Source organism: Columba livia, chromosome 5, assembly GCF_036013475.1.
Source record: "Columba livia isolate bColLiv1 breed racing homer chromosome 5, bColLiv1.pat.W.v2, whole genome shotgun sequence".
NCBI classification, from domain to species: Eukaryota; Metazoa; Chordata; class Aves; order Columbiformes; family Columbidae; genus Columba; species Columba livia.
The window spans coordinates 41161802-41182290 of NC_088606.1; the positions used below are offsets into that span (position 1 = coordinate 41161802).

Sequence of the window (20489 nt, forward strand, 5' to 3'; positions counted from 1 at the left end):
AAATTACAAGTCAAATGGTGAAGGTATCTTTCTTTGTGTACAAGATACTATCCTTTGAAGTCATAGAGCCCAGAGTGATTTTCACATGAGGGTGACCAAGTAGGAAAAAGGGAAAAAGTAAACAAAACAGTAAGGTTGGTTGTTTGTCACATTCCTCTCCTGGTTATAGAAACACACGTGTTTGGATAACAAGCTTATTGTTACCCACATATTTTTCTTTCCCTGAACTTTAACACCCCTTATTTTGTACTTGTTTTCTAGGATATGTTACCTTCCTGGTATGCCTCTCCATATTGACAAGAAAGGCTAGCATTGCAGCTCTACGTTTGTGAAACATTTTGAAGTCAGACATTCTATTCAAACTCTCGTTGATGCTGTTGCGAGAAAGAGTAGGAAGCTTGCCAGTGAACCTAACTGAGATAAAGGAGAAGTTTCATGAAAAGAGCTGAGAAAAGGCCAATTTTTGTCCTAGTCCTAGGTAACAAACCTATTAGATGAGACTGCTAGCAAGTAGTCCTGCTGATTATTACTGTTTTTCTTCTTTTTAAAACAGTGCAAATAAAACTTCTTCCTCATAGACTAGCACTCTAGCTCTTTGTAGAATGCAGGACTGGATGGTCAAGATGGGAAGTCAGGAAAGTGACTTCACGAAGCAGAATCTGAGTCTGCCTCATTCCATATTTGTGCCAACAACTATCTGTGGACTTTGTGATCATAGTTTCTTGTGCCCTGACCCCTTCCAGCTCAGTTGGGGGCTATATCTCTGCTGACAGGGTTTTCTTTGGCAGCTGCTGACTGGCCGTCTCTATCACAATATATCACAATGTATTTAGCATTCTAGATGTGACAAAACAACCCCCAAATCTGTTTTGTTCTAGAGTTTACTTTGGATTTTTTTGGTTCTGAACTCTGTTTTAAGGATTCCAGGCACTCGCTCTTCATGCAGCTTGTACAGTTGCTACCCATTGAAGGTTGCTGTCTCTTGGAAATTCTGATGTTCACCTCTGTTAGCTGGGTAACTGGGTGACATTATTGGCAGAGTCTTGCTGTTCTGTTTTCCCAGCATGCCCGTGTTTTAGGTATTTCCCAGGTCATTTGTCTCTACATGTAAAGACATCAAGCATAGGCAGTAACAACTGCATTCTCCTCTCTTTTGTGAGTCTGAGTTGGTAAGTTCTAAATGGTATTTTGCAATAACTATCAGGTCAAATTACTCACTACTTGTCCAGCTCACTTAGCTTGATATACTTGAACTTTTTTCAAATTAATTAACAAAAATGAGAACTGTAGACATAAGTAAAGTAATCAAAATGCAGTTTAGTGTTTTGCTGCGCTATTACTGTGAAACTCCATTTCAGAAGAAATGTTAATAGCAGTTGCTCAGTAATAGTCAGTACCATTTCTGAATGGGTCTATATCAGCATCAGACCAAGGATAACCAGGAATATAATTATTCTAGCAAATCTCTCTACTCTCTATGCTCTGTACCTACTGCTGACTCCTCCTCTGGATGCTTTTTTTCCAACAAAGTATTTGTGCTATGTTATAATCAGATTTCAGCCTCGTTCTTACGCTTTTGTACTCTAATAAGTACTTTAAATGACACATCATGTTTCTGATATCAGACTGCATTTCAATACTAGGAGGACAATAACTGGGAGCTTTTTCTTCTGCAAGAATTTTTGCTGCCTTTACAGAGGCTCTTTGTGCACCAGCACAACATTAGAAGTGGCCTTGTAGCTGTAAGCATCCTTATATAATTGATAGTTTAACTGCGTTTTCCACAGTCTCCTGGGAAAAAGATCAAATACCTGGTATCTCTGCATCTTTCCCCCCTTCTTAATTACTCCTCCGCTCAGTTGTGTATTGGTTGGCTGGGTTTGTTTTAAGTTGTTATTGGGATGGGAGCAGCTTCTTGGGTTTGATTTTGTTTTTTTTTTAATGGTGAATTTGCAATACCTATGAGTTTTCTTTTTGATAGATTTATTTAGACTTTTCCTAATCCCATGTTCTTCCTTGGGCTGAGATGAATGTCATGTCTGGGGCAGTCTCAGAAGGGACACATATAGGCTTTTGTAGCAGTAGAAACTAATTAGCAGGCTCTTTCAGTCTTTTTCTATAGGGATGTAACTCCTCTCTTTGTTTTTCATTAAAAGGAAACTGAAGGCAGAGCTCATTTTAAAGATAATAGGTAAAGGCAAGGATAGCCTAATCTTCTTAATAAAACAGTCAGTCACTAGTAAGGTTGTTGAAAGAAAAGAAGCTAGAAGAAATTCACAGCGTTATATTTTTACTACTGATTCCACAAGGAGGACCTTGTGATTTAGAAGGGAAATACGGTATGTCCAATAGCAGAAAATCATAAAGAATGTTTCTAAAGGTTGGTGTGGTCAAATGAAATGAACACTTATGCTTCACGAATGACATTTTGCATGTTAGAATGCCCTTTTTCTAATTAAACACAAATTTTTCAGCTTAAAAGATGGCATCTTGTGCTTTCCCCAATGGGTAGTTTCATTTTTTTTTTCTGATGCATTTGTCACTGCCACATCTTGGAAACATCTGTGTATATTGAACTGGTTGGTTTATAAATCCTCTATTGAATTTAATACGTGAGTGTTTTCTCATTATTAAAAATAAATGTGGTGAAATATTTTTCTTGTTTCATTGCTGGGCAGACTGTTGTGCAAATGGCTTTGTGTGTGTTAGTATCACGTGTGTGAGGGCACAGTGCACAACTGTGCGTGCTCTCTTCAAAGAAAAACTGTATTGAGAAGGATTTTGCACACAGTTTGTGCACAGGACTTTGAGTACTAGCAGGGAAACTATCTGGGAGCATGCAAGTCTTTAGGCATTTATCTCTGCCATTATCCTCTCAGCGTTGCAGAATTCACTGGTAGTCATATGCTCTTCAGCAGAGTGTAGATTTTGCTATGTTTTAATGAAGCTAGGAGATTGTATTGTTTCTGATAAGAAACTGGAAAAGGCTGGAAATTTCTGCAATGTATGGGTTAGTTTCTTACGCCTTGATAGTCTCCCAACGGATTCATATGGAAGCTGAATATTGGAGGAAAGCTTGTAGCATTCCACAGCCAGGAGTCCTGGAGAAGGAAATTAGTGTTGGCTCTGATAGTTCTTCTCCTTCAGATGAACCAGAAGTGTTGATAAGACACCAATAACCAAGTCTTTGCATCAGACTTTTCCTTCATTTTACTAAAAGCACCATCCCCAAGAGGCTGATCCCACCATATGTGTTACATGTAGTGACTCAGAAGGCTGAGGGCTAAAGCAGAGCGGGAACACTGCTCATGAGTAGTGTCTCTGCCAGACATGATGCTGCGGTGTGACAGCCCCTGTTCCAATCTGGGAGGAGTTACCAAAGAAAGGTGTGTACCTAATAAAATTTATTTTAATGATGTACGTAGTGTCCTTATAGCTGACTGATGCTGCTGTGCAAGGGTTAAGTTCTCAAAGGGGAATCCTTAGATAATGAAGAGCCTTTGGCAGTCATCCTTGTGTCAAAAGTAGATCAAAGAAAAGAGAAGTGCGGGATACTGTGCCTTTGTGCTTGGATAGCCTCTGTGAGCAGAGCAGCCCCTGAGGGATTCTTGGAGCAGTGCATATGTTTAAAGCATTCCTAAGTTTGTTCCTAGTAAAACAAGATTGGAAAGGAGTATTAAGGAACCCCAAAGACCAAGGGAGCTCAAGGACAGCTTAAAGTCACTTTTGTCCTCTCCACTAGAGTTACGTTGTGTGAAATTAAGTAATGGAAAATAATTTTCTTTTTACTAAATTGAATTCTGCAGGATCAATTCCACATTCATTGTAATAATTCAATCAAAACCTGGATCTGAAAATTATATTTCTTTCACTTTCTTGCTGGCACACAATTTCTCTTTTGCTGCAAAATGTTGCACTGCTGTGCCTTAAAAGCTGAAGGATGGAGACAGAGAGCTCCTGCCACAGGCCACGAAATGCAGAGGCTTTGGAAAGCTGTTAGCTGAACACCTCCTAGAAGGCAGCTGTCTAACAATTATGTCTCCCATTTCTCTTTTGCCTAGTTTTATTGGTCTCTCAGAGCAGTTCACGGAGGAGTTTTTTTGGCATCTTAGCATAGACTTTGATGAATACTGAATATTCTGTCTCATGGGAAACTGATTTTGGAAATCTTGTTTGATTTCAAATCATGACGAAAACTCCAAATCTTAATATTTTTCATAAGCCAAAGTATTCCAAATTTATGCTTTGACTTAATGAAAATGAGTAATTCAGTATGGCAAACAGTCTGTTTTGAAAGTGTTAAAATATTTTCCTCTAGCTAGCTATTACACCATTTTACTGCATTTATGTTACAAACTCTGAACTCGGAGCAGAATACAGAGTAAAGATGACACGTTTCAACCTTAACAAAATAATTTCCTTGTGAATATTTGGAAGATATTATTAATTCCCATTACATAATGGAACTGGCATTTTCATATAAAAACATGCCATGAGAAAATAGTCACTGCTCAGCATTCAACAGTCATCAGCAAAGGGTGAGGCTATGGACCATCTTTTGAGGGAGCCCCTCTCTTCCTCTTTCTAACTCTCTCTGCACCTACAGCCTTTATATCTCCCTTCATCTTCCCTTGTGACTAATTATGCCTGTCACACCTATGTGTGTGAATTCACACATGCATATCTCCTTTTAAGATACAATTGGAAAAAACCTATAATGAGTGCTGTTTTGAGAGAATAAAACAATTATATTTCTTCCTCTAAATATATGCACAAGAGCACAACATTTTTGAAGTGCTGTTCCCTTAGAAGGCAAAATATATTTCTGTCTTGTATTTCTTCTTGGTTCTTCTTTGGAGCTGCTTGAAAACTTCTGTTAAGAGTTGGACACAGCACCCCCCCACCCCCCCTCAATTTTATTAATCTCAGAGTTGTGCATCTAATATAAGCCAGTCATCAAAGTTATGCTCCATCTGTGATGATGGTTCCTCGTTGCTTTGTTTTAAAACAGGTATCTAGAGTGCAATTTCACATCCCTTTCCTCTAATCACAAAGCCAGCTTGAAAGGCTTGGATCCTTCCTCTTCCCCAGGCTTGTCATCCTTCTAGTTTTGACAATGCAACCGTTTGTGTGACATGGCTGTTAACTAGATTGAAAATATTGAAGGTTTAACCTAAAAAAATTAACCAATGAGAAAGGGAAATTTTCCTTAAGAATGGACAGTGGTTTTATTGCAGAAGAATGAATAACTGTTTTAAGGTTTGAAATGGGAATAAAAGGTTTCAAAGAATCAAAACTTTTTTTTTTTCACTTTTTTTTCCCACTTTTTTTTAATTGAACAATTCTGATATTACTCCACACCCCCCTTCTTTTTTCCACCTCTCTTTTGGCCAGGTCTTATGAACCCAAGATGATCCACATTCCCTATGAGAAGAACAGTTATGCCTCTCAATTTATTTTAAATGTTTCTTTCCCCATTGATGTGCATGGAGGAGCAAGGGAAGAAAATACACCAGATTAAGAGTTCAGGATTTGGAAATTCCACTCTCTCCAACACAGATGTCATATAAGCAGCAAATGTGGTTTTACATACCATCACCCCAGGAACAGCAAACTTTCAGATGCAAGGCTGTAGCTCAGACCAGTGAAATTCTACCAAGAAAAACAGAAGTTGATTGCCAAGTGAAGCTTTAGGTCATATGGACAAATTGCTCTTATTCAGAACCAACATTAGTACAACCTGTGTCAGCTGTCCGTATCGTGTTTGTGCACAGCTCGCAGAAATGGAGCAGATACCTCTTCTGCTAGCAGTCACCCCTGCCTGAACAGACAGAGGAGAAAGAGAAAGAAAGAGAAGAAGAATGGACCTCCACTGACCAGTGCAGCTCAAAGGTCCTTGAAAAACCTTCAGGCAGTTTGGTAGTATATAATTGATTCCTGGCAGCTTTAATAAAGGTGAAACACAATGCAAATTCCAGGCCTTATTATCTGTGAGTAATACGCAGTTAGTATTATAAAAAAAGACACATGAGTAATGAGCAGCTGTGCTATAGAAGGAGACATCTTTCTAAGTTAATATGACAATATGTACACACATTGGTATGTGAATGTATGAACTGTGCAATTAATAGATTAGGAGGATGCAGTAGATGGCATATTTTTTTATTTTGAGAAGTGATTTTGGCATGCTACTTCTTATCTGTAATTCAAATAGTCATTCAGATCTATTTCAGTAAATGTACACGTACACTGAAAACTGAATAAGACATCACAATTAGCAAGTGGCTATTCAAAGGCAATATGCCAAGTTAGGGAAGTAGTATCAAGAGGAGGACCCAAGAATTCCATCTTGCATCTTATCCACTAGGATAGCATAGTGAGAAAAAATGTAGATGGCACAGGGCAAACTTTTTCTGGGTGAGTTCTGTCTGATAGCTGTAGCACAGTGGTGGAAAACTGCAATGTGCTGTCTTTGGTGCCAGAGCTTGAAGAGTCTTTTTTAATTGCAGCGTAGTGATTTTATTATGAGCAAAAATTTGAGGCTTGAAAGGGTGAGTACACACTCTACAAAGCATTGGAGAGGATAAAGAGTGGTTGGACAATGTGATTCGGGAAACATCGCTGTCCAGGGAAGGAACTGGCCACTGAGTGACTGCACAGAGAAAGCGAGGAGACGAGAGACAAAGCAGCATTTTGTGTCACCAGGGGCAGCCGGGAAGCAGGCTTGCTGTGAGCAGCAGGAAAGAGGACTGGAGGAATTTCATACAACTGTAAATGTCTGATCATTCTGTGTGTCATGGAAACTGCAGATGACCTTTGGCAATCCAAGTGAATGTTATAACAGGGAGTTGCTCAGTGCCTGGTTGTGAAAAGCTCTTCAGATTGATCCACTTACTACCCTTCAAGGAAGATTCTTGTCAGCAGTCAGTAGGTGGGCAAGGAAGTGGTGTTCTGTCTTTTGTGGATGGGAAACCAGATAGGATTGCAGCAGCTGAGTAGGTTCTCTGAAGTAAATAAGCAAGGAGCTACCAAGGATAGTCTGTACTAGCATAAATTACCGGTTTCAGTTTTGTAGAATGCAATTGATTTTTAGAAATTTTCTAATGGTGCCAAAGAAGGACCTACAAGGTATGTTCTTGGATGCCATTCATGTTCTGCCCATAAAACAATACAGAAAGTTAAAACAAGTCTGTAAGTATTCTGTTAGCCTGACATGTTGTATGCGACTTGGATCTATGAAATGCATGTCTGTGTCCCCTGGGCAAAAGCGGCTGTGTGGTTTGCCTGGCCTTCAGCTCACTGGAGGGGAAGCAACCTGCTAGACTTGTTAAGACGGATTTGTTTGGATGGTATTATATTAGCTACCAAGGGAAATTATAGAAAAGTGAGGAATAAAAATCACTTGTTTAACAGAGAGTGAAGGTGTTGAGAATAAAATAAATCGACACACCAAGGTCTGAAAGGCGAGTTACTTAATTGCCTACTGCCAACGTGATGAGGCTGGCTAATAAATAAGTGGTAACAGAATGGACTTACTAATTTCTAAACCTAAATGCTGATAAGATGAAATTTCTCTGATTAGAAGGGAGGATTCTTGTGATTGGAATCAAAGGACAGAAGTAGGCTGAGAACAGCATCGCGTGGCAGAAATGACATCTCCTGTTTCCCCAGCCATTGAACCAGATTATCTCAAAGGCCAAAAGATCAGCTAATACCTAAAATAAATATTGATGTGCTTTCTTATGACTGCTATAGACTGTCAAATCCAACTAAAGACCTGGAAGAAATACTAACTAGCCTGCTGTGTGTAAGTGAGGAAAAAAAGCTTTTGTGTGTGTGTGTGTGAATCCCTGAATACAAGTGGCATATTGGGAGTTTTCATTCTGCTAGCATGAGACCACCTTTGCAAATGTTGAGTAGATGACAACATCTGAATGCAAATCCTCATATCAGATGTTAGGATATTGTCTTAGACCTATTCTCAGCAAATGAAGAATTGAGGTAGGAACTTAGCTGAGAACTAAACTTATACAAATGATTGTGGCTTGAATACACACTTCTTTGAAACAGAGTAAAATCTGAAGTGGTCTGATATGTATTTTGACTTTGGTGCCTAAATAACATCTGAAGTGTTTTATCTTGCTACTTCAGGAGAGACAAATCTCCCAAAGTTTAAAACAACATCACACTAACTCAGTTGAAAGAAAGGCTGTGGACATAAAAATGCAGATAACAATTGGTTGTGTAAACAGCTGGAAAGCCACAAACATATACCTGAAAGGGCAGGCTATGCTGGTATAAAATAAGGAATAAAGTACATTACTTGCATCTTAGCAACCAAATGAATCTGTCATACATGTGTGTAGTAGGTTTGTCAATAACAGAGTCAAAAAGAAAAAGAGTTCAATAAAAAATTCTAGGAAAAAGCAAAAACCAATAATTGATACTTCACTGTCTTATAGAAATAATGTAATAGTTTTCATTACAACACAAAGATGTTACAAAAAAGCAGTTATTTAAATGCCTGGTTTTTAAAAGGCATCAAGGCAACTTGTGTTCAAGAATTTTGAAAGAACTAGCTAAGGAGCTTTGAAAGACATCCGTGTTGAATTTTTCAGTAACTGTTGCGATACTGAAGAAACTGTTGAGAACTGCAAAAAAATTAATGTTGCATTAGTATGTAAAAAGGATAAATAGAATGTGTTGAATGGCTGTATTTAATTAGATGTGTTGAAATGCACTCTACTCATGTGAATAAGACTACTTGGTAATATAAAGATTGTTGCCTTAACATCAGTCTGAATAAGAATATCAGAACCCTTGCTATAGGATCAAAGAGCTAGAAAATTATTTATAATTGCATGTCAGTCTAAAGGGCTCATTTGGAAAGAGTTCTTGTTGCAGTGTCATTTTTTTAATGAGTTTAGAAGTTTTGTGAAATTCAGTGTGTATGTAGGACATTCCAACTTTGGTCATGTACCTGAACTGGTAATGTTTGATATATACTTCAATGCATGCTTGTGCTGGTACAAATCACTATGTCACATGTAGGTTTAGAGCAAAAGTATAAATAGGAATCATTGTTGATTAACTCTGTCTGTTAAGTTTCCTGTAAGAGTAAATTCTAGGCTGTGTGTGGTTTAACAGTGACATTTCCAAACTTAAAGTTGTAAAAATTCATGAAGGAGAGAGATTATTTATTGAGATGAAAGTGGAAGGTTTAGGAGTAATTGAAAAGTACTGGGATAGGTAGTAGACAGAGAGTCTTCTTTTTGTCTAGTCTGACTTCCTGACAGTCAGATCTATTTATATATTAGTTTATCTACTCAGAGAGGCAAAGAGAAATATTGAGTAGCTATTTTTATATTAGATGGGGAAAAACACTAGAAAATGCTCTGAAGGAAATTTCTGTTTTGGCAGGAAGATGGCTTGGCTGACCTGGAATTGATTTCCCATCATGAGTTCTCTAAGTATTTTCTGTAATTTTCTTCTTTTCTGCAAAGTAACATAAAGATTCGGGAAAAATTTCAGCCCTGGAGGTGTCTGAATGCTTTTTTTTCTGTAAGATAGTGAAAGAAATGGAATTACCTTCTGAGTGCTGGAGGCTTCTGGTTTTACTGTGTTTGATTACAGAAAAAGCGATGGATTTGTGCTGTGCTCTGAAAAGATCCCATATTTTTGCCATGACAGTTGAATATTGTTACATGTACTGTTTCCTCCTAATCACCTTATGTTCCTTGATGGCAGACTTAGCTTAAAATCACAGATCTCCTCTCTCTCCACCTTTTATTTCTTTTCACTTAAATCATTGTCTTTTGCTGTTCAAGACAGAGAAATTATGTAGTTATTAAGAGACAGCCTTTATTACTTGTTTAATGCTGAAGTTCATGTAATGCGAGAATTATATACAGCATGTATGAGAGGATATGATGTGGGTTATTGGAAGCATCCCTAGAGTTCCCAGTTTCGAAGAAAAGTGAAGAATAGTTTATGTTAGTGATTGTGTTCACTTGATTTTCAGTTCAATCAGAGGTGTTGAATGAGTGAGAAAAATATTGGAGACATCAAGTAAGAGTGTAGGCTGGACTGGAATGTTACAAAACCACTATCCAGATCTCATGCATAGATTCATCATACTGTGAGTCCCCTTCTGTTTAGTCATAGCCAGAAATTCCGTGCCACGAGGAAAGAAATGAATGGGGGTATATTTCTGTGGATGCATATGAACAAATTCCCTATACCACTGGGTATAGGGTGTTCTGTCCAAGTATATTTTGTCTCTCAGTGAACTTGGCTGTAGTGACTGATTTTCCTTCCTCTTATATGCCAAATTCAGTAAGTGGCATCTTCCCCGAGTAGGTGAGTAGTGTTACTATGAGGCATTTGAATGAACCCTCTTGGCTATTTGCCAAAATTGAACAGGATGTTACCGACAGTCTGTGCAGTGGGTAATGTAATTAGCAGATTAAGTTTTATGCAGTGCTCTTTGTGACAAAGCTGTCACTAAGTTTTTGTATATCATAATACCAGACAAGCAAACTTTTTTAGACATTTATCTCAATGGTACAAAAAATGTTTTTATCCTGTTTGTTTCAGCCATCACCAATGGTAATGGAATTTTTTTTTCACACTAAAGCAGTAAATTCGTGTTTCAAGTAGCTTAGGCCTCTGTTCATGGTATTCTGCCACTGGAACTTGTATTTGCTAATGAGAAAGAAGGGGAAAATCCCAAAGATGTTTATGTAATTGGGGGTGGGGGGAGCACAAGTCAAATATTTTGATTAAGTTTTAGTGGAACTTCTGCTGTGGCTGTACTGTGTTTTGTGCGTCCATGATATTCAGACTGTTTCCAAAATACATTAACAACTTGGGGCATGTGAGGAGATGAGTGGGTGGAACAGACTTTACAGAAAGCCCCGGGGGAAGTAAATACTGAAGCTACAGCAGCACTTAACAAAGATGAAGAGATATAGAACTCAACAACACCTCAACAGGCACAGAACTTAATTTGGGAGGAGCAGACTCAAGTTGTCAAGAGGTTTTGTTCTATTCCAGCAGAATTTCTTTTAATATGGTGAAATAGATTTGTTTGAAATATGTGATTGATTTTTAGCATGGATTTCTGGACAGTTTTATGAGGCGATTTCCCCATTCTTTTCATAAGGCAAGCCAAGAAAGGCAAGCCTTTCCTAAGGCTGGCCAAACAAGAATTCACATTCTTTTTGAGGATTTAATCCAATTATTGAAGATACCTTACTTAGCAGACCAGTGTCAGTGTCTTATCTACAGTGCAGAATCATCTTTTCAAACACTCCTGCCTCTACATATTTGAACACAGAGGCAGGAGGAAGTGTGATGTTTAACAGCTGGGCTGTGGAGACCACAGATCAGCCTGTGTCTGCTGCAGCATGATGCTGTTCTGTTCTAAAGTTATCCTTTCCTTGGAACCCCATAAAGACTGATGGCTGTCTTCAGTACTATAATAAAAGATGGAAGGATACAGCTTTCTCATGCAATGAAACATTCCACAACATTTAACTCACTGTGTGATCCACATTGTCATATATATTAGAATGAAAATCGTTTTAGCAGTTTAAAATCAGAGCAGATATTGCTGAAAAACTAAAAGCAGTGATAAGTTTAAAAAAGCTGAACATATGCTCTGAGTTTTGGGGTTTCTTTTTGTTTCCTAGATCCTTCTGTATATTTTCATAATATTACTGTTCAAATTAGTTCTGTTGAGAATTCCTTGGCTGTTATCAATGGCATGTATCTACATCTTTGTCTCAGCTGCAATTCATGTGAATAGGATTCCTATCTCCTTTGACACGATTTCACATTTTTATATTGCTGAATTGATAACACACATGGCTGAGGTTTGAAAGCAACTCATTTTACATCTTTCTGTCTTTGAACACCTTTTGCAAAGAAATATATTTGTTCTGGTCAACTTGTTTGTGATTTCTATAAAAGAAAACAGCAGGGACAACCTTAAATAAAAATTACTGCATGTTTAGTTTAGGACGTGTGTATTTTCACGTGCACAGATTAGATAAATAAAAAAGCCATTGTTGGTATGAGCTGTTCCAAAGAGAAGTCAGAAGGTAAGGGAAACTAAATTGTCAGAAGTACTACAATGAATAATAATTTGGTAAACTTGTTTTACTTTGAATAACAAAAATTAAATCAAGAAGGACATCCCTATTTAAAACCAGCTAATCTTAGCATGCTGAATTTAATATTCACGCTAGTGAAGTAGAAAACAATTTCTAAGGCCTTTTATATCTTCTGAGATGTGCATCTTTTTTCCAGCATAACCAAACTTTACATCAAGACTCTTAGGATTTTATCTGAATAAAAATGCACAAATGTATACGTATTGGTGTCATAATTATGATCAAAGGTCACAGTTATTGATGAAGGTTTATATAGATATATGGCAAATGGATCCCTGAGATAGAGCAGTGCAGGCAGATTAATAAGAAGGGTATTGGAGAGACCATGTATTATTAGATATTAGACACAAGAAAGTTACCTGATTCCTTTGAAAATCCGTGCTTCTTGTCTGGCGGTAAGAAATGCATCTGTTCTCTGGATATGTGCAATAATGCAAAGGTTTAATTCGCGTTAGTTTCAGACGGGGCGTTGTTCTTGTGTGGTGAAGAGGAGAGCACTTGTGCAGGTGCTCCCAAAAGACTGCTGATAAATCCATGTTGTGTATTGTATGGCTAACATGTATCTTAACCGTTGAACTCCTCTTCTAATCATAGAATGGTTTGGGTCAAAAGGGACCTTTAAAGATCATCTAGTCCAATCCCCCTGCCATAGGCAGGGACATCTTTCACTGCATCAGCTTGCTCAAAGCCCCATCCAACATGAATGCTTTATAGGTACAGCTACTGTTACTGCAACATAGGAACTACTGGAATATACAGTGTCTCTTTAGAAGTTATTTACTGGTAAAAATTGGGGTGGATAAAGAATAGGAAAGATGACATTAATAAGTAAAGTATTTTGTTATAGTTATGCTTTCCGGGAAGCGGTAGGGTATTTTGAAACACTATCAGGACAGCGTTGCACCACTACACGCTAAGGAGGGTGGATGTAATATGACAGGGCTTTGTTGAATATATGTTCACGTTTAACAATATGAGAGCATAGTTTTGTATAGAAACGCCAAACTCTTCCCTTGTTCTTTTTGTTTTGTCACAGTTATTGTCTCCTCTTCTGGATCACATGAAGAAAATTCTTCTTCACCAAATTCACCTCAGAACCTGTCCCAGATAAAAAACAGGATGGTGTCATTGCATCAGCCTTCTAAACCAGGTACTACAAGTCCTCTTCCTTATTTCTACTTCAGAATGTAAATACAAGGTAGATGCTGGTAGTCACAAGGACCCTTTGGCAGAAGGATGTGCCCCTGGCTTTCTGACAGAAAATGGAGCAATGATCCAAAAAGGCCAGCATAACCTTAAGGGAATCCCTAGTTCCTTATAAAAACAAAGAAGCAGTAAAAAAAAATATTTTATATATATATATATATATATAATATTTATTTATATATATTTATTTATTTATTTATTTATTTATATATATATATATATATATAAATATATATATATATATATTTTTTTTTAATCTCCATCAGCACAGTGAAATCCACCGGATTTGGCTTTGGGAGTTCTTGAAATAAAAGCTAATTTGTGGAGCTGCTTTCCAGCAACTATAGAACAAACCACCTTTCTTCATACCTTTTTCTCCTTTTCTCTTCCCTTGGGGGAGGGCAGAGAAGGGTTAACAGAGAGCATCTGCCATGCTCATTGTTGTCCTGCAATAAACAGTGACAATGCCAAATGAAGTTTTTTTTCAACCGTGGTTTTCTTTTTCTAGTCATTGTAAAAGCCCAGTAAGCAGGACAAAATGCTTGTGAGATAGGTAGGATGAATTTGACCTTACTGTGATTCCAGGACAGACATAGGAAATACAATACTTTATAAATGCCTAAGAGAATGAACCACTTGCTGTCAGTGGTGTGGAATCTTGGAAATTGAAATGATACCTTTTCATTTAGTGAAATAATCACAGAATGGTTGAGGCTGGAAGGAACCTCTTCAGAGGATCTAGTCCAAGCCCCACTCTCCCAGCTCAAGTAGAGGCAGCTAGACCTGGTTGCCCATGACAGTATCCAAATATATCTCCGCAAATGGAAACTGCACAAATTCTCTGGATGGCCTGTTCCAGTGTTTGACCACTCTTACAGCAAAAAAAGTATTTTCTTGTGTTCAGATTGAATTTCCTGATTTTTTGTTTGTTTGTTTGTTTTATTTGTGCCCTTTTCCTCTTGTTACGTCAAGTGGACACTACTGAGAAGTGTCTGGATTCCTCTTCATTCCCTTCTATCAAGTGTTTGTACACATTGATAAAATCTCCTTGAGCATTCTCTTCAACATGCTGAACATTCCCAGCTCTGTCAGCATCTCCTCTTATGAAAGATGTTCCAGTCCCTCAGTCATCTTTGTGGACCCATGCTGGACTTACTCCAGTAAGTCCATTTCTTTCTTGTGTGGGGGAGCCCAGAGCTGGGCACAGTACTCCAGATGTGGTCTCAGCAGTGCTGAGTAGAGGGGAAGATCACCTCTCTCCCATCTGCTGGCAGTGCTTTTCCTAATGCAGCCCAGAAGGCTGTTGGCCACCTTTGTTATAAGAGTGCATTGCTGGCTTCTGGACAGCTGCTTCTCCATCAGGACCCCAAAGTCCTTCAGAGCTGTTTTGCAGCCAGTCAGCCCCCAGCATGTACTGGTGCCAGGGGTTATTCCTCCCCTGGTGCAGGGCTTGGCATTTCCTTCTGTCAAACTTCAAAAGGTAGCTATCAACCCCATCTCCAGCCTGTCCAGGCTGCTCTGAATGGCAGCACAGCCATCTGGTATGTCAGCTGCTCCTCCTGGTTTTGTGCCTCTATGAACCTGCTGAGGGTGCAATCTCCCCCTTCAATCCAGGTCATTAATGAAGATGCTAAACAAGAAAGAAAGGCCTGTGCATGCTAGAAAAGTCACACACGTTCTTTACAGGAGATGGCAATGTGACCTGGACTTGCTAGAGAGGCGTTCCTTATAGTAACATTTTGCAGATGGTATCTAGTTATTTAAAGTGAGAACCTCCTTTCTGACATGCCCTATGACTGTCCATGAGCTTTTCTTCAGAGCACTTCTGTAACACCTTAAAATGTCCTTTTCTGATTGTAGTAAAATAGATCTATTTATCTCTCTAATTTACTTTTTTTCCTTTTCATGTCTGCCACACTTTGCCTTTCTGGGGACCTACACTTGAGGTTCTCCAGGTTCATAAGTACTAAGCAAAGCTGGATATGAAGCATCTGTAAGGCGGTACACAGTAGTGTCAGAGGTTGCAGCTTTCAGTATTTTCTTGCACTGTGACCACACAGGTGTACCCAGTTCTCCTGCCCTGCAATTTATGCTGAACAACAGCTTCTTGTTGATTGATCTTTCCACCACAACGCGATGCACGTGATCTGTTGCCAGAAAGCTCAGAGGCCTTTTTCTTACCAGTTGTCAACAACTTGTCCCATCTATTTCAGACTCTTCTTCCAGGCATTCAGATCCTCCCAGGTCTCAGGTTGTGGCAGACAGGCTTTATATAGCCCAGAAAGTATGGGAATTAGGTGCTTCTGAAGGAGAACATTGTATTCACTCACATGAGCTGCAAACTGCTTTTGTTATGTCAGGCATGTTCTAAGGATTAAATCTGCATTGCTACTGCACGCAGGGGTATTTGTAAGATTTAATGAAATGATTTTGTCATAAATATTAGTTTCAAGTAATCCTCTATATAAGAAAGAAAGGGAATTTTTTTCTTTCCTGAGCAGTCACTTTGCTCTCTTGGACTGTCGTGTTGTTGTGAGAGAAATTGCTTTCTGGGTTTTATGACCAACTAAATTTTTACCTGATAAAAATATTACTGCTACTGGCAGTAAGTCTGTGGGTACTGATTTAACCTGTCAAACTTCAATAGATTTGAAACAGCACAGCAGGTCTGGATCAGGCCTCTGCTTTGTGTCACACAGCCATGGAGTTTCTGAGCTGTTGAGATCCCTAAAGCTGTTTTACTGGATCATCAAACCATCGCCTGGAGCTGTGCACAAACATCTTTCCCTGGATCTGCAGAACCAGGAGAGTGGCTGGTGTCCTCCCTCCTGTGCCTGGCTGGAAGGTGGCGTTGCATATGCACACGCACACCTTGACAGTTCACCTGCTTGTGGCTTCCATTTGAAATTGATGGACTGAACGGTGCAGTACGCCTTTACTAAGCCATATGGATTTGAGGAGGTGGGCTCAGAAGCTCTTCAGGTGGTTGGCCCAGCTGGTAGGTTGAGAGAGGCAGTGACCTCCAGTTTCAGGCAGGGCTGCAAGGGTGGGAGTTCAAAGCCTGTCTCAAGCCACAGTGATCTGCAACATCTGCATTTCTCTTACCCCTGCATGCTAGGTGCTGTTTTATAAAAATATAGTTACAGCCAACTTTAAAAATTAGGAAAACATTTGTCTGCTTTGGCTGTTGCACTCAGAAGATGCTTCCATTTCTTCTTTTTTGAAAGTTTAGTTAAAGTATAGCCAATCTTCTGGAGGCTCTTATGTTTTTATTTCTGCCCCACCTATGTTGCCTGTGCAACCAACTATCCTTGTTATATCCCTGACCTTAATTCTGTTCTTCATACCTGTCTTTTCTCCTCCCCAGAAACAGAACTACCAAAGGGATAAATTATATCACTCATATTTGCAAGGTCTGAATACCCTATGAGTGTCAGGATCCCAAATACAAATGTTCAGTCTCTTATTATTTCTCATATGGCCTGGAGGTCCTCCAGTTATTACTGTAATATTATTATTACTACTGAAAATAAATATCATGAAGTTAATATCAGCTTACCATGTCTATTCATCCCCCTCTGTGTGGGAGAGCTTTGTGCAGCTAACATCCCTTCAGGGACTTTATAGTGGATTGATGAGAGAACAGTGAATTACTTCTTGTCTGGTTTATAATATGCTGATTATGAAAAATTCTGACCAGGATGATCTAGTGTTCTCAATGATGCGAATGGGGTCTGGGGTTTGTTATGGTGTTCTTGTCCATTCTGCCAGAGGAAAGCAAAGCTGTTTTAAAAACATAAATAAATAAAAAATATGTAAAATTGCATTGCTTGGCTATTTTGCTTGAGACCCTGTCAAGCTCTTTCTGTTGCTGAGAGAGGGTTGATCTTAGAGTTTCATTTCTTCCTTTCTGCCAAAATGCTAAATCTATTCAGTTTCAATATCCTTGCTGCACCAGGTATTACTCTCATTTATGTACGTGTATGCTAGACTTTCCAGTGCTGCAAATTCACTGGTAATACCAGTGGGAGGATACTGATTTACACCTGCCAAGAATTTGCAGGGTTGTTTTTCTTTCTGGCATGTTCCTGCAACCACCCTGGGAGAGACTCTGTTGTTATTGCATGAGACAAACTTCCTTGTTCCCATTCAACTCATCCATTTCTTGGGAGACATGGCCCCATACACTGTAGATCTGCTCATTCATGTGCTTGCATTACCCCTGCCCTTTGAACTGGGGAAGACCTCAGTGAAACCTTTGGTTTCTCATAACAGAAATCTCTTGTATCATCGGCTCAAGCTGTTCATGGGTGACGTCTACAGACAATTTTGGAAACCCGGACTGGGTGTTATCTTCACTTGATGTCCTGGTGTCTCAGGAGAGGCAGCAACTGCTTCTGGAAAACAGTTCCTCCCGTGGGGATGTTGAAGGTAGGCAGAGCTACAGTTCCCTTCAAGTGGACACGTGCTTTGTCCCAGCACTGGTAGCAGCTGTGGGTGCAGCAGCAGGAGGCAGCAGGCTGAGGCCTCCAGCACTTGCCACTGAAAATGCTGCCATATGCACAACTCATAAGCGCGCTGTCAGTGCCCAGGAGTCACTAAGAGCCACATAATGTGTGTGTACTGCCCGAGTTGTGTGTGTATGTACCCCGTATACAGCCAGCCCCTTTATATGTTCCTTTTGTATGTCCCTGTTCTTTGCTTACAGAGACTGGATTTTTCTTAGGAAGCTCAATCATTTACAAGCCAGGGCTGGCTCCACATGTCTGCTGTCTGAATCGCAAAGTCTTTTGCTTTCGTTTTGTTGTTTTGTTGAACATCTTCACTCTGCTTTGTTTGGTTTCTTCTCTTGTCATTCCTTCTATCACTTCTTATTTCCATAATTTTTATTTTATTATCCTTTCTCTACTCTTTTTTTTTTTTTTTTTTTCTTTTGGTGCATAGTCCTCTCCTTTCTTCTCACGATTCCTTTCTTCAAATTCCTTATCCATTTTTGATCTTATTATCTCTCTTCCATCCACACTGTGTGTCTCTTTTTTTTTTGTTTTGTTTTGTTTTTATTTCCTCACAGGGGACATTTTCCTCCTGAACACCAGTAGGCTCCCAGATAGATGTGAGTTCAGCCTGCATAGCCCCATCCTGCCTGGGAGCTTGGACTCTTGCTTGCTGGAACTGGCCATATATTCACAGGATGCTGTTCCTCTCCTCCAGAGGTTCACAGTTGAAATCAGATATGTGGAGACAAACAGAAGTATAATAATTTCTCTGAGAGCTGGCCATGAGGAGGATGCCAGGTAAGACCATTGATTTGCAGCTGTTTAGACTTTGAATTGCAGGGTAGGGCAAAGCCCCTCCAGACCACTGTTTATCAGCATTTTTACCCTTCTTGAGATCAGTGCTGCTGTTATAGCAGAAAATGAAGGTAGAATTCTCAGGACTAAAGTGTGCAGCTTCCTGACAGGATGTCTGTAACAGACCCAGGTCTTATGTGTTGCTTTTGCAAAGAACACACTTGCTTGGGACTCACTCTTGTCTCCTCACATTTGGAAGGGTCAAGAGACTCTCTCACTGATGCTGGGAACATAGCTGTAATATGCACTCAGTCCAAAGACTGAATTGGCAACATGACTGATATCCTCCAAGTATTTGAGGGGTCCTATCATTGTTACAAGGGTCACATTTGTCATTTTGAGGTAGGGTTATCTTTGCCTGTTTTCTAATTTCTCCCTGTCTGCTAAGTTCAGGAGCATCCTCTTCTGCTTCATTTGCAGAGCTCAGGGAGGGGAAAAACAGAGGCTAGAGGTGAGAAAAGGTGAAGATGAAAAAAGGAAGTGCAGCAACCCTGGGTCTTGTCCTGTATTCTCTCCTCTTTGATCTTCCCACTTCTTTCCTTTTTCATTCCAGTGTGTAGCAGAATGCAGCTAGGAGAAGAAATGGGCAAAATGAATTAATTACAGCAGGAAAAGAAGGGGAAAAGTCCATGTCATCAGATTTTGCCATTTTCCATGTGCTAGTTTTTCCTTTGCTGTGATCTGCCTTTTAAGAACCTGGATCAGACTCACAACACAGCTTTTTATTTCCATCACCTGACTGACTCCCATGGAGAACTTAAGCAATAGATCCCAGTTCTTGTTTTCTTTGGATTCTTTGGCACTCCCCAGACTGCCATAGATGTCTGTAGCCAAGACTTCTGGTCAGCCAAAGATAACAGAGTTTGACTAAAAAAAGTATTTATTTTCCTTCAGATCCCTCTCTCTCTCTCTCCTGCTTTTAGCTGTTGCTCACTTCCTTCCTGGCTACTCCTTCCCCTTCTTGTTAATTTCACAAGGTAACTCTTGCATTTTATGGGATCAATTTCTAATGTCCTTTTTTTACCTATAGCTGCCATTGCTGCTTTTGAGTGTTCAACAAGCCTCTGCAACTGCAGCCAAAGCTCCATTCCCCTCTAATAAGCACATAAAACACACTTTTGATTTGCCTAACTGGCCAGACCAGGCTTTGATCACAATCAGTGCAGTGTCTCTGGAATGGATCATAGATGTTGTTCAACAGTTTGTTTGAGCACTGCAAAACAATTCTACCTGAAATCAAGATTATCATCTATCTAAAAGTGATGACATTAGAATGGAGTAAGCTTTACTGGAAGTTGTCACAGACATTGGTATTACTTTTTCTTAGTGAATGAAATTAAACACTGGTAAGATCAGAGGGTTTAGTATTAAGGTTTTAAAGATGGAAGGTGGCTGAGTCCTGTTCTAAATCAAGACAGAAGGGAGGGGAAGGAACAGATAGAAGCAGAGTTAAGAGCCATTTTAGGTCAAATAACCTTCCTTTTCTCCCTCATTATGTGGAAAATATTTAAAATCTCTGTACAGTTCCAGAAAAATCTGAGTGTGCAGGTAGGACAAAAAATTATTTCTAACAGAGTGATTTAGCTGCTTCTCATTAGGCAGATAGTCTGAAATGAACATTCCCTCCACAAGTAAGATTTTAACAGCATTGGTTGTTACGAAGAGAGACCATCCTGAAGCGTTCCTGCTTTCCAGGGGCTTTCCATGGGAGTGGAAGTTCTACAGGTTTTTGTTTTAACCAAACACTGACATACAA

At 39.3% G+C, this 20489-nt stretch overlaps 1 protein-coding gene across 1 annotated transcript in view; it reads left to right on the plus strand.

The window, feature by feature from the left end:
• The window catches only part of LTK (leukocyte receptor tyrosine kinase), a 96297-nt gene that overhangs the window by 29184 nt on the left and 46624 nt on the right, over positions 1-20489 (plus strand). Inside the window, exons 2-4 of the mRNA XM_065064598.1 lie at positions 13213-13326; positions 17658-17813; positions 18454-18676. Coding sequence (XP_064920670.1) covers positions 13213-13326; positions 17658-17813; positions 18454-18676 — 493 coding nt within the window. The remainder of the gene's footprint in view (positions 1-13212; positions 13327-17657; positions 17814-18453; positions 18677-20489) is intronic.